A 13,005-nucleotide genomic window follows, 5' to 3' on the forward strand; every position below is an offset into this window, starting at 1 on the left:
AATTATGTAAATCGGTGATATATATATATATATATATATATATATATGTGTGTGTGTGTGTGTGTGTGTGTGTGTGTGTGTGTGTATATTGTTTGGGCAATTGATCCATGATGGGATAAGTTTATGTAAGTATCCATGAAGAGTTAGTCCACATGAAACATAGATCATAACCCAAGTGTATGGATTAGGGTTTACCCATGACTCTTGAATTCCTACACTCTACCTCTTTGGACTTAAATTGGTTGAACATGTATTCTTGGAGAAGCAAAGCCAAATTTTAGTGCTCCATATTCTCTCTCAAAAGTACTCCATTTGTTCATGGTGTTTGTGAACCATCTGAGGCATCACATTTGAGGTGCTAAGTTCTTAAAGGCCAAAACTACAAGCTAAAACAAAGAAGTAATTCTATAACTCACTTTTATGTTGTTTATGTCAATTGTATGCTAGTTGTAGGCTTTATGCTTTGGAAACAATATTGCATGTATAATTAGAGAAAATATAGATCCAAAGCATTTAGGGTTGTATGTGTACCGTAGGTTGCTGTAGTATACAAAACCCAACAGTTCATGGCTGAACAATATCAGATTGCTAATAAATTCGAAGACAAAGAAGAGTTTAAGCGCTTGAAGATTTGTTTCCATGCTGTTCTTGTAATAAGGGAAGAGGAAGTTTGGTCACTGGTCAAGATAGTTCAGGTTCTCAATATTTCCAAAGATGTTTTGTTTGACGGAATGTTGAAGAATTATCGCTTCCACGTAGTCATAGCAAACAACGTTGCATTCGACTTCTTTGTTGCTGACTTCCCTTTAATGAATCTCCATGACTTGATTTGTGTCACAAGATTTTTGAAGGCAACAGATGTTTCAAAGCTTCAGCTAACAAGCAAAGAATATTTTTATTGGATTTGCTCACATCAATTTATTCATAGACAATTTCTATGAGTATCTTGCATTAACTGATGTCAAATTAGCTTTGGCAATTGGCAGACAAATAACAATTCCCAATCATTGTTAAAAAGCCAAGCAAGTTTGAAGAGCTATGAAGATGGGGATCTCTGCTTGAAGCCTTTGGGGGTTGTTTTCATGGGAAAGAACAAGAAAGGGAGAACAACGAAGTTCTTGTTTCAAGTCTTATTGTTCGAATGAATAGTTGTGCGAAGAACAATGAAGGTGAGAAATCAGAAATTCGTAAAGTGGTGAATTGGTATGTTGAGATTCGAAGGGTGATTCACCAATCTGCTTAGATGCTGATGACTTAGTTTTGACACTTCTCACAAAGGGGGAGAATGTTGACGTCGAAAGATGTTGTGAGGTGTCGAAGATTTCCTAAGTCTTTCATAGTGTCGAAGCTTGTATGTGTAGTTGTTTATTATAAGGGAATTTTGTATTGAAGCTTAAGTGTCTTAGTCCCTTATAGTTTTTGTATGCTTTCCATATCCCTATATATATGGGATGAGTACTAGAGTTAGAGGTAAATTTTTGCATTCTTCTTGTACTCTCTAAACCTTCTCTGCATTCCTTGAAAGCATAATCCAACCAACCAGATTATATTTAGATCTCGTGTTCTTAATTCTTACATTGCTCTGATCTCGTAATTTATACTCGATTAAATCGTAACTACACCAGCATACTCTTATGTAAGCCCAACGTACTACCATGTATGCCTAGCGTACGTGGGTGCCTCCACATCCAACCCTCGAGCCAGTACGCTCAACGTACTCATAGAGTACGCCCAACATAGTCGGCTAGGGACTAAAAAGAGAAGAATTAACAATAAGGGTTAAAAAGGAACATACCACTAAATCTCAAATGTTACAATATTATTTGGATATTATTATCTAATCTCATAGGTTCTGATTTATATGAAGTTATGAACGTTTTGATTTTATGGATGTTTTGTTTTAATCACATTTACTTATGTGAATCTCTGGTTTTACCTATGTTGTTGTACTTACAAAAACCCCCCATCATAATTAAAAACCTAAGGTTAAATCTTCTGATATAGAATAAGGGTTTCTGCCATTGTAAGAAGAGAAGTTTTGGTTTAGGTAAGTGACGTATTCGACAGCATTTAACGAGAAGATTCGTTCCCAAAAGTCACGTTGTAAGAGGAGAATTTTTGGTTTTAAATAAGTGATGTATTCGATAGCATTTAACGAATCATGATGAAAGAATCCATCAATGAGAAGTTAATTGGATAAGTTTAATGAATTCTTTTTTGATATTATACGTTAATAAGGAAAGGAAGACAAACTCGTGTTTAGTGAAAAATAAAAGAAAATCTTTTTTTATAAGTTAGAAGGAACTTGCTATGAAAAAATAAAAAGTATTGGAATCTACACATTGGTTCTTTTTTTTTTTGAACCGTATGCATCAAAAGACGCATGTACGGTTCCGAAGGGATTTGACCCTAATCAACCGACTTTATCGAGAAAGATTACTTTTTTAGGTCAAGAGGTTGATAGCGAGATCTCGAATCAACTTATTGGTATTATGATATATCTTAGTATTAAGGATGATACCAAAGATCTGTATTTGTTTATAAACTCTCCTGGCGGATGGGTATTACCGGGGGTGGCTCTTTATGATACTATGCAATTTGTGCAACCAGATGTACATTCAATATGCATGTGATCAACCGCTTCAATGGGATCTTTTATCCTAGTCGAAGGAGAAATTACCAAACGTCTAGCATTCCCTCACGCTTGGCGCCAATGAGGCTTTTATTTGAGAGAAAAAAGAAGATTATGCCTTCGCCATATGAAATATGAATATTAAGTAATAATAGCATGGCACTTTGAAGTCGATATAAGAAATTTTTTTTTCAAAACATTAGATTATGTATCGAGAGAGTAATATGAGAAAAAGGTATTTTCGATTTTCTTATCGGAAGTCCAGTTCAGCGTCAGAAACTTTTTTTCACACCATAGGTCTCTTAACAATATTTATAGAGCGAAAAAAAAAAAACAAGATTCTTTTTTCATTATTTTATTTGATCAAATAAAAAAAGCACCTTTGGGATCGCTTAATCACAGAAAAATCACAGACAAAAAAATATAATAAAATAAATATATAAAGCAACGGAGTCATCATAGTATTTTTGAATTCCTTCAAAAGCAAGGGTGGTAAGTTGATCATTTACCGATCAGGGTCTGATCGATCCTATTTTTTCTTTATTTGATGTAAGGTAAGGGTCAATTTTATTGTAGAGCCGTATGCAATGCATAATGCCCGTACAGTTTTTTCGATTCTATCTTTTTTTTTCTTGTTATTATTTTATCTTTGTTTTATCTTCCCTTTATCATGTGAAATAAAGAAACCTTTTATTTTCCTATATCATCAGGGTGATGATCCATCAATCTGCTGGTTCTTTTTCTGAAGTAGCAACGGGAGAATTCATCCTGGAAGTGGGAGAACTGCTGAAACTACGTGAAACCCTGACAAGGGTTTATGTACTAAGAACAGGCAAACCCCTATGGGTTGTCTCCAAAGACATGGAAATAGATGTTTTTATATCAGCAATTGAGGCCCAAGCTTATGGAATTGTTGATCTTATAGCGGTTGAATGACAATAGCATAGCCTGGATTTCACATCAATTCGTGATTTGAAATTACCCCTACCGAGTTTCATATTAATATATTATGACTTTTATTTACTATTCTATTCAATAACATGAATTCATAATCATGCGGTTAGGATCAATCTAAACCAGTCCATTATGTATATGATTCAACATGCCAACGATTAAACAACTTATTAGAAATACAAGACAACCAATTAGAAATGTCACAAAATCCCCCGCGCTTCGGGGATGCCCTCAGCGTCGAGTAACATGTACTAGGGTGTATGTGCGACTCGTTCAGATCGTGAACTAGAACAAAGGAAAGAGTGCCATGTTCGAATATCAATGATTAGATTCATTCCCAAAAGTCACATTTGATAGCTCCACATATCAATTTAGTCACCTATTAGTTCAATTATACATAACTACCACATGAACAACCAAATTCTTGTTAAAATATGTAAACAGATCCTAAACTGCTTGACATGTCTTTGTAAGTGAGATTTCTTTGAATTTAATCGGTATTTTATCTAAAATCAAGCAAAAATCCAATTCTTTTGAGCTTTCATTTATTTGTGTGAGTAAGGTTTCTATTGTTTGATTTTGTACTTATTGAATCTTAGGTTAAATAATGTTCATTTTGAAGTTCTGTTGGTCATTTTCTATAACTTTTGTTTTCTAACAACATACATATTGTTCTCCCTCTTTGTGTAGGCTCACATGATGATCTTGGTTAGCAAAGTTTTTTTTTTCTTTTTTATTGTACTTTGGGTATAGACCTATCTTAACACCTTGTTGTATCTCATCCATCAGAAAATTGGATTTAGAGTTAAATAATTACAGTAGCCTAATATGGAATTAAAGGTCTCAAAGATGAGATGAATGATTTTGATTAATTGGATGATGAAGCAGTTGCTAAAGCGTATGTGATTATTTTTTATGGTGCATGTAAGTCACTTGACATGTGATCCTTTAACAATTATTTACTCTTGATTTGATATTGAATTATTGTTTAAGGATTATGCATTTAAACTAAATCTATTAGCATTATTGTTGTTGCATGGTCGATATTTTCAGGTAACAAAGATGGAAATGCCCCATACTTGCTTTATAGTAATAGTGGTACCTTTCTCAATGATGTATGGTCCTATTTGAAACTTCCTTACCTGTTTATTCTTTTATTATATTCAAATCCTTCAGATCTATACTACAAATAAGTTCTCTATGTCAAACATGTTGCTTGGATTTCGAAGAGGATTCAGAGGAGTATATGAGAGTAGTGTTGTGCATGGGTCAGTTTGGTTCGGTTTTAGACCCCAACCCAACCCAACCCATAAATTATTGGTTTCTGTTTTCAGAACCCAATAGGATCAGTTTCTGGTCGGTTCGGTTTCTCGGTTTCTTGGGTTCAACCCATAGACTTACGGTTTCTGGGTTTAAACCCATGGGTTTTGGGTTTGAACCCATTTTCCAAAAATGGAACAATTAGTTAAATAATTCAAAAAACACCTAAGTGAAGTTAAATACTTCAAAAAACATGAGTTTTACAACAAAATTGTCTATTACAACCAAACACACAATCAAACTAAAACACAAAGTCCAAAATTGTCGATTAGACTATTAGAACCAAACACACAATCAAACTAAAACATAAAGTCCGTAATAGTCAAATAGTCGATTACAACCAAAAGTCCAAAACACGCAAACACAAATCTTTAATCCACATCCATGTAAATCTCTTCACTAATTCCCCATTCATCTACAAACCAAAAAACATTAGTATTGATTAATGATTATTGACTAATAAACTTGTGTAAAAGTATAAAATTAGAATAATTGAGTTATAAACCTTTAAAATTCAAGTAAAATCCTCATCCATGCAACTCCCTTGACCACACCTCAATTCCTCTACAAAGACAAAAGTACAAAACAATAGTATGTAATTAATTAATTATAAACATATATAATTACAAACTTATAATTATGTAAAAAATATTAAAATATTTACCGGTTTCTATTGGCACCAACTTCTCTCGCGTTTCTTCCATATATAAAGTTGTCATATTTTTAAATTGGATATCAATTGGGGTGTCCCATATCCAAACTTGTGCGCAAATCAAAGCTTCGGCAGTCACATGTGTAAGGGAGCTTCTAGTTGAGACCTTTCCATCAACATCAAGATCAACATCAACAGTTTGTAGAGCAACAGCATCAACAGTTTGTGCATCTAGTTGAGACCTTTCCATCTACATAGAAAAAAAAACAATCAACAATCCATATGTAAACCAAATGATTTCAGGAAATAAGAAGCTTCAATTCAGCAATATTCATCAACATTTCATAGCAAACCATAAGATTCATAGCTTTCAGAATAATATTACAATATTTAAGCAATATTTATCAACATTTCACAATAGGATTTCAGGCAAAATCTAACAAAAACCCTTGATTATTTTGATAGCAAGTAAACATAATAAGAGTAAAAAGATTTCAGCAAGATTTCCAGAATTCTTAAATGCTTGGAACAAAGTCACGAACCCAAATCAGAAAAAGAAAAAAAAAACAACGTAATCAATGGAAAATTGACAAAAAAAGGAATAGAAATCAGGAAAAAAAAACCAAAATCAGAGACACACTGACACATTCTACATGAACACAACATTCAAAACATAAGCAAAGCAACGGAAATCAGAAAATAAACACAACATTGAAATCAAAAAGACAGAAATCAGTTGTAAACGAGGCACATTACACAAAACTAAGTGAGGAACGAACCGTATTTGACGATTCAGAGGCGTTGCATGTCTCGTTGGTGGCGCTGGAGGTTTGGGGTTCCCGTTACAGGTCTTGTTGGTGGCCTCGGAGCCTCGGATGTGTGTGAGCGGCTGAGCGTCGGAGGGCGGAGGACCTTCACTTCACTCTTCAGTCGTCTACTCGTCTTCAGTGGGATGCGTCGATGGGGAATGCGAGACTGCAAGTAACGAGTAGGGCAAAACGAAAACAGGAGTAAATGACCTAGGCTTTTTTATTTATTTTTATTTTTTTAATATATATATATATATATATATATATATATATATATATATATATATATATATATATAAACATAAAATAATCAGTAAAAGCATCGGGTTTGCGGGTTTACTGGATCGGTTTCTCGGTTTTTAAAGAGGGGTCGGTTTCTCGGGTTGTTGGGTCGGTTTCTAGGTGCAAAACCGAAACCGAACCCGAAAAGTCAGTTTTTACAAATTTAAAACTCACACCGTCGGTTTTGATTCGGTTTCGGTTATTTCGGTTTCAGTTTCGTCGATTTTTGTCGGTTTCTCGATTTATTGGTTCGGGTTTGCTCACGCCTATATGAGAGACATGTTTATTTATATAACGAAGATAACTATATATAAAAAGTTGAATGGAAAATTAAAACCGATGATTAGTGAACATATAATTAATTTATTGCACATTTTTGTTCTTTATAGATAATATGAGTATTTACTCACTTTGAAATAGTTGAACATTAATTGCTATGGGCCTTTTATAGTGAATGATGCCATTGTGGAAGTTGAGTATGACCATGACCGTGATATGAGGTTAAATAGTGTTAATACTTGCACACAACAAAAAGCTTAGGAAAAGCTCGATTAGATACAATGCTCACGTGTTAGTGTTGTTTTTTCATATGTAAATGATAGGAAGATTATATTTAATGTTGGCATGATATTTTGTTGTAATTCATTTGATATGTGAAGCACTTTATATTCATTCCCTAAAAAATCAGCTTAGAAATGGAATGACATTATATATGAGACTTATATTTAGTCCTTGAAAAATCAAGTGAGGGAATAAATAAAATTGCATCTGAAACTAATATTCAATAACAAAAAAAATAGAGACTAAATTCGATAGTTTAAAAGATGATATGCAGTCCTAAAATCATAGTATCAAGGACTATAATTATATAAGTGGGGCTTAAAGTGAAGATATTAGAAACTAAACATGGTAGTATCAAAGACTAATATTTAGTCATTGAAAGATAGTATCGAAGACTAAATCAGAATAAAATATAGATTTCAATGAAACATTTTGGAGACTGAATGATATATTATAAAAGGTTGATATTCAGTCCCTAAAAGAGGGTATCGGGGACTGATTTGACATTAAATCGAGAATTTGAAGAAAACGGTTTAGAGACCAAATGAGATATCATCAAAGACTGGTTTTCTATCTTTGATACTTAGATATATTAGAGACCGATTTTCAGTTCAGGATACATAAAAAACTGACTATCTAGGATTAGGTTTCAGGTATTAGCTGCGGACTAGCTAAATCAGTCCCAGATTCGCATCAGAGACCGATTATTGACTATCAGAGACTGATTATGTCAGTCTTTGATACACTTTTTTTTGTAGTGCTCTTTAAGTTTCATCTGGTATGAACTTTTAAAGCTTAATAACAACATATATACAAGCGAAGACTAGCATGTTTTGGTAGTTAACTCTTGATTGGTGGATATTTGTAAAGAGCTTCTTCTTTGGTGCTTTGTGCATCAATACATTAACTTCCATCTCCCATGAGAATCAATAACTTAAAAGTTTGTAATATTTTCCATTATGTGGTTGTTTTTATCTTTCCTAGCTTTGCAAAATTATCATTGGTGGGTAAAATGATTTTAGTTTATTTAAATATAAAATTACTTCCATTGCTAAACTCGTAGTTTTGACTATTTTTTAATAAAACCCAACATCAACATGTTATCGTCTAGACTTGGTATATTCCAGTAGACAGTGGGGCCGAATAAGTGGAAATGTGCCATTTCCAATGATGAAATATATAACGTCGATGTTCTTATATCAAGACTTGATTATCTTTAATCGGCGATTGATGAAGTTGTTATACCGTGGATACACGAAGTTCCGATTAAAGTCACCATCTTTATTTGGAGAGCAAACTTGGGATTTATCCCCACAAATATCAAATTAATGAGAAGAGGTGTGCTAACTACATCCACAATATGTACCTACTGTTCACATGTAGATGAAGATGTTGGCCATATCTTAAATCGATGCCCCTTTGTTGTTACAGTTTGGGAATTGATCTTTAAGTGGTGTAATATTCCTACCCCACAATTTGCTACTATTGGAGAGTTGATCACATTTGCAAGGAATTTGGGAAATTAACCAAAACGGGGGAAGAACCTTATAAGCGTGTGCTATGGTGCTATATGGATGATCAAGAAGTCAAGATGTGATTAGGTGTTCAAAAAAAATTTGTATTGCTCCATCAAAGGTTGTGGATAACGTTAAGTCGCTAGTGTATACATGTGTAAAACATACGAGAACGAATTGTCATTATAAGTGGGTTGAGTGGTATGTTTGTCCACTAAATTGTTTGTAAAGTTTTGTGTAATCTCGACTCACATATTTTTCTTTTTTGCCCCATCTAGTTACTTGTTGGTTCCAAAAAAAAATAATAACTATATTCATTGTGTGTGTGAGTGAGAGAGAGAGAGAGAGAGAAAGAGACTAAATTGGAGTGCCGAGGATGAGGCCCGGTGTGGTGTATAGCATATCATTGTCACCGCATCCTCGATATCGTTCCACTCATAGGCGGATCCAAGGGGATCCCGGGGTAGCCCAGAATACCCCTCAAATTTTTTTCGGTAGTGTAATTTTTGTTTACCAATTCTTCTATTTTTTCGGTATAATGTATATATATGTATCCCTTCAATTATAAACACAAACAAATGATAGAGCTACTGGTTAAGGTGCTACCTTATTAAAGTAAAGCTCTTAGGTTCAATTATTGCTCCTTGCATATTCTTTGTTTATTTTTGTTTTATTTTCCCAGCTATTCTATCCCACATCGCCAAACATATGTAAACTCAACCATTTTTATCTATTATATAAGTATGTTATCCTTATACTTCATTTGATATCTACTTTGAATCTCACATCGATTCAAGTATAAAAATATACTTCAACTTGATGTTTATATAACAAGACTTGAGGTTAACTAAGGATTCGATTAAGGTTTGGGTTTAAAACTGAAATTGAACCGGGGAAGCCAAGTACATTGGAAAAAAATTTGGGTTACCATAAAAATAAAATTGGGATACCTTTTACTTTGATCATGGCTCCGCCACTGGTTCTGCTCCCTTTAGCGTTACTAGCCTTAGCTTGGATGAAAATGATGCCCATGATATACAATAAATAGGATGAAGTGTGGGTGTGAGGGAAACTTTGCCTTCTAATTCTTGGTTCCGATATCCAAGTAGCTACATTTATTATCAAAGTAGCTACATTTATTGTAATATGCTTACTTACACGCCACCCAAAAATAGTCGGACATTATAATTCAATGAGCATCTAACCCGTTTAATAAGCATTTTTAAAAAGGAAAATGATGTGGAAATATTATCAAATTTTAGGGTTATATATTGCTCTACCACTAATTATAAGTTATGCTCACAACAAAGGAAAAAAAAAAAAAAAAGCAGATAAATAAAAGCTCTTGACATGGAAGGAGAGGTGTACAATCTAATTGTAGATGGGAGTATTCTTTTGGCATCACTTTTCTATTGCCATGGCGTTGGCTTGTTTATTGCGCAAGGTACAACTAGATTCATGCTTCTATTTCCAGTCATATGTCTCTTCCTATGTCTTCCATTAAATCTCCACACCATGTTTTTATGTTCTCCAACCTCTTTCTTTATATCCTTGCTTGGAACCTTCAAGCTCATTCTATATGCCTTGGGCCAAGGCCCCTTGTCTTTGTATCCACCTCTCTCTTTATCTCACTTCGTATTTACTACTTGCCTACCCATCAAGATCTTGCGAAATCAAGAAAAATCATCTCAACAGATCACCAAGAACAAGAAATCCCTCAAACATTATGTTCCTCCGATTCTGCTGTTTATCGTCACAGTTATGTCACAAAGTTACAAATATCGTCTTCACCCGTTACTTATCACATCTCTACATGCATACTATCTATTCATCCTTCTTGAATTCTTGCTAGTCTTGACAACGTTTTTAGCTGGATATATAGTCGTGGTTGAATTCGAGCCGCTTTTTGATGATCCTCACCATGCAACATCGTTGCAAAACTTTTGGGGAAAAAGATGGAACCTCGTGGTGTCTAACATACTACGCACTACCATATACCATCCTTCACGTGACATCTTTAGATACGTGGTTCCTCAAAGATGGATATCAGTGCCAGCAGTTTTTGTGACATTTTTAGTGTCGGGAGTAATGCACGAGTTGGTCTTTTATCATCTTGGGCGATTGACACCAACAGGAGAACTCACCAGCTTCTTTCTAATTCAAGGGGCTTGTGTTGGAATGGAGATTGTGATCAAGAAAACCATGGGTGTGCGATTTCAACCCCCGCCTATTGTGGCCCAGACATTAACTTTGTCATTTGTGATGCTTATTAGCTTTAGGCTGTTCTTTCCATCTTTCTTGCGTCTAGATCCGTATGGTAGAGCTTGTAGAGAGATTATGGCATTTCTAGGTTTCGTTAAGAGTGGCAAGATACTTAGCCCCATTGAGTATGCATGCCCCTTCATGTGAAAAAGGGCCAAAAGGGTCGGAGTTATTGTATGTTTCTTGCTCTAGTGTCATAAATGTTAATCTGGGTCATTATGTTTAAACCTTAGGTAAAAAACAATTAAATGTATGTATATTTTGGCCTACCCGTTTCAAGTTGAACTTTGCAAATTGAATTTATTCGAACAATTGACCTTTTGATGCAAAAGTTGATCTTGAAAGTGAAAACAAACAAAACAATAACTAATATATGAAAAACATTAACTTAATTAATCCCAAAACAAAATGTCGAAAAGCAGAATTCATAATTTATACTATATGATATATCTCAAAACAAAACAAGAATGAAATCAGAATTCAAAACATTAAATTAAAATTACAAAACAAGATTTAAATGATGCTATGTGGAAAATGATTAGAATTCTGAAATATACAAAAACAATAAACTACTAAACAATGGTTAGCCACAAAAGTTAGAAGACATAATTCGGAATTTACTTCAATTCTCAAGAACACAGTCAAGCTGCTCACACAATTAAACTTGGGGTCATCATAGGTACAACTTCACTTGGTTCAGCAAAATCACTAAATATCAAAGTTAAAATACTAAAAGATGAAAACGCAAAAGTGAAAAGCTTTGTAACGGCCTAATCTTGCAGTTTGCAACACCCGTAATTTCAATAATAGTTGATGAGACTTTCTTTTACAATGTTAGTTATTGATTACTAAATTTAAACATACCATAAAATAATACCTATTATATATTTGATAACATTCCCTACTCAGTTATAATATTGATTCGATTATAATATTGATTCGAAATTTGTTGACCCATATTTCATAAGTTACCGACTTATGTTATTTTGACCGAAATATGTATATATATGTAAGTATTAATTTACTAAGTTATATATATCGTAAAGAAAAGGATATATAATAATGTGAAGTATGTTTTCTTTATAACATAAAGGAGAAAGAAAAGCGTATGTATGTATGTTTTCATCAAACATACATCCATTACCATACAGACAAAAAATGAATAAAATATATTTATTAAGCATGGAAACGAAAACCAAAATGAATATGCTTAACTGCTTATTCACTAAAACGAGTACATATTCATTGATACGTGTCAATTTGAAAGGTTGTATTTCAATAATTTTGGGCAACAATGTATGTAGGATGTACGAATACTTTGGATAGGCACTAAAAGTATATATGTAACCTTTATTTGGGATAAGAATGTTGAAGGGATACGTGTTGATTTTAAAGCTACTTTCAAGTATAGTATTATTATAAATAGAAACATTACTATAAATAGAAGTATTTCAGACTGAGTACATATATGGCAAAATAAATATTTTAAATCTATAAAAATTTTGATATAGTAAGTTGGTATTTTGAAATGGTTTATCAAAATTAAACATTTATTGTAAATGGTTTTTACTTAAATGTTTTTAAAGTTATTGTTGCTTATAAGTTTGATAACTCTTATAAGTATTTTTAGGGAAAATGGTAGAAAAATCACTATGTTTTCATAAAATTTGATTTTAAAAATATATTATTTTTTTATAATCTAGTCACTAAATTTTTTATTTTTTGCAATGTTAATCATTTTGTCGGACAACTTAGTTACCCGAAGTCATGTCATTTTTTGGTGACATAATATTAACATGATATAATGATTGGTCATCTTTTGGTCACATCACATTTTGGATGTCAAATTAGGGAAAAAAAAATATAGAAATTTTATGATAATTATCCAAAATATAGTAACTTTTATGTAACTAAGAACTTTGTTTATTTTTATAATAACTTTTGTAAAAAACTAAACTATGTAGGACATTCAACTTTAGACTCTTCTACAACCCACAATTGAATGCTCGATCATCCAAA

At 33.1% G+C, this 13,005-nt stretch overlaps 1 protein-coding gene and 1 pseudogene across 1 annotated transcript; both read left to right on the forward strand.

Annotated features, from left to right (window-relative positions):
* The first annotated feature begins 566 nt into the window (after positions 1 to 566).
* LOC122197748 (ATP-dependent Clp protease proteolytic subunit-like) lies at positions 567 to 3,605 on the forward strand (annotated as a pseudogene).
* Positions 3,606 to 10,023: 6,418 nt separating this feature from the next.
* On the forward strand, positions 10,024 to 11,289 carry LOC111890286 (acyl-CoA--sterol O-acyltransferase 1). Its single transcript, XM_023886430.3, has one exon. The coding sequence runs from the start codon at positions 10,075 to 10,077 to the stop codon at positions 11,131 to 11,133; it is 1,059 nt and encodes a 352-aa protein (XP_023742198.1). The 5' UTR covers positions 10,024 to 10,074; the 3' UTR covers positions 11,134 to 11,289.
* Positions 11,290 to 13,005: the final 1,716 nt, after the last annotated feature.

The sequence above is a fragment of the Lactuca sativa genome, chromosome 4 (assembly GCF_002870075.4).
Source record: "Lactuca sativa cultivar Salinas chromosome 4, Lsat_Salinas_v11, whole genome shotgun sequence".
NCBI classification, from domain to species: domain Eukaryota; kingdom Viridiplantae; phylum Streptophyta; class Magnoliopsida; order Asterales; family Asteraceae; genus Lactuca; species Lactuca sativa.

Excerpts from the sequence above, each read along its gene's own strand:
- LOC111890286 (XM_023886430.3), top strand. The coding sequence starts at position 10,075 with ATGGAAGGAGAGGTGTACAATCTAATTGTAGATGGGAGTATTCTTTTG.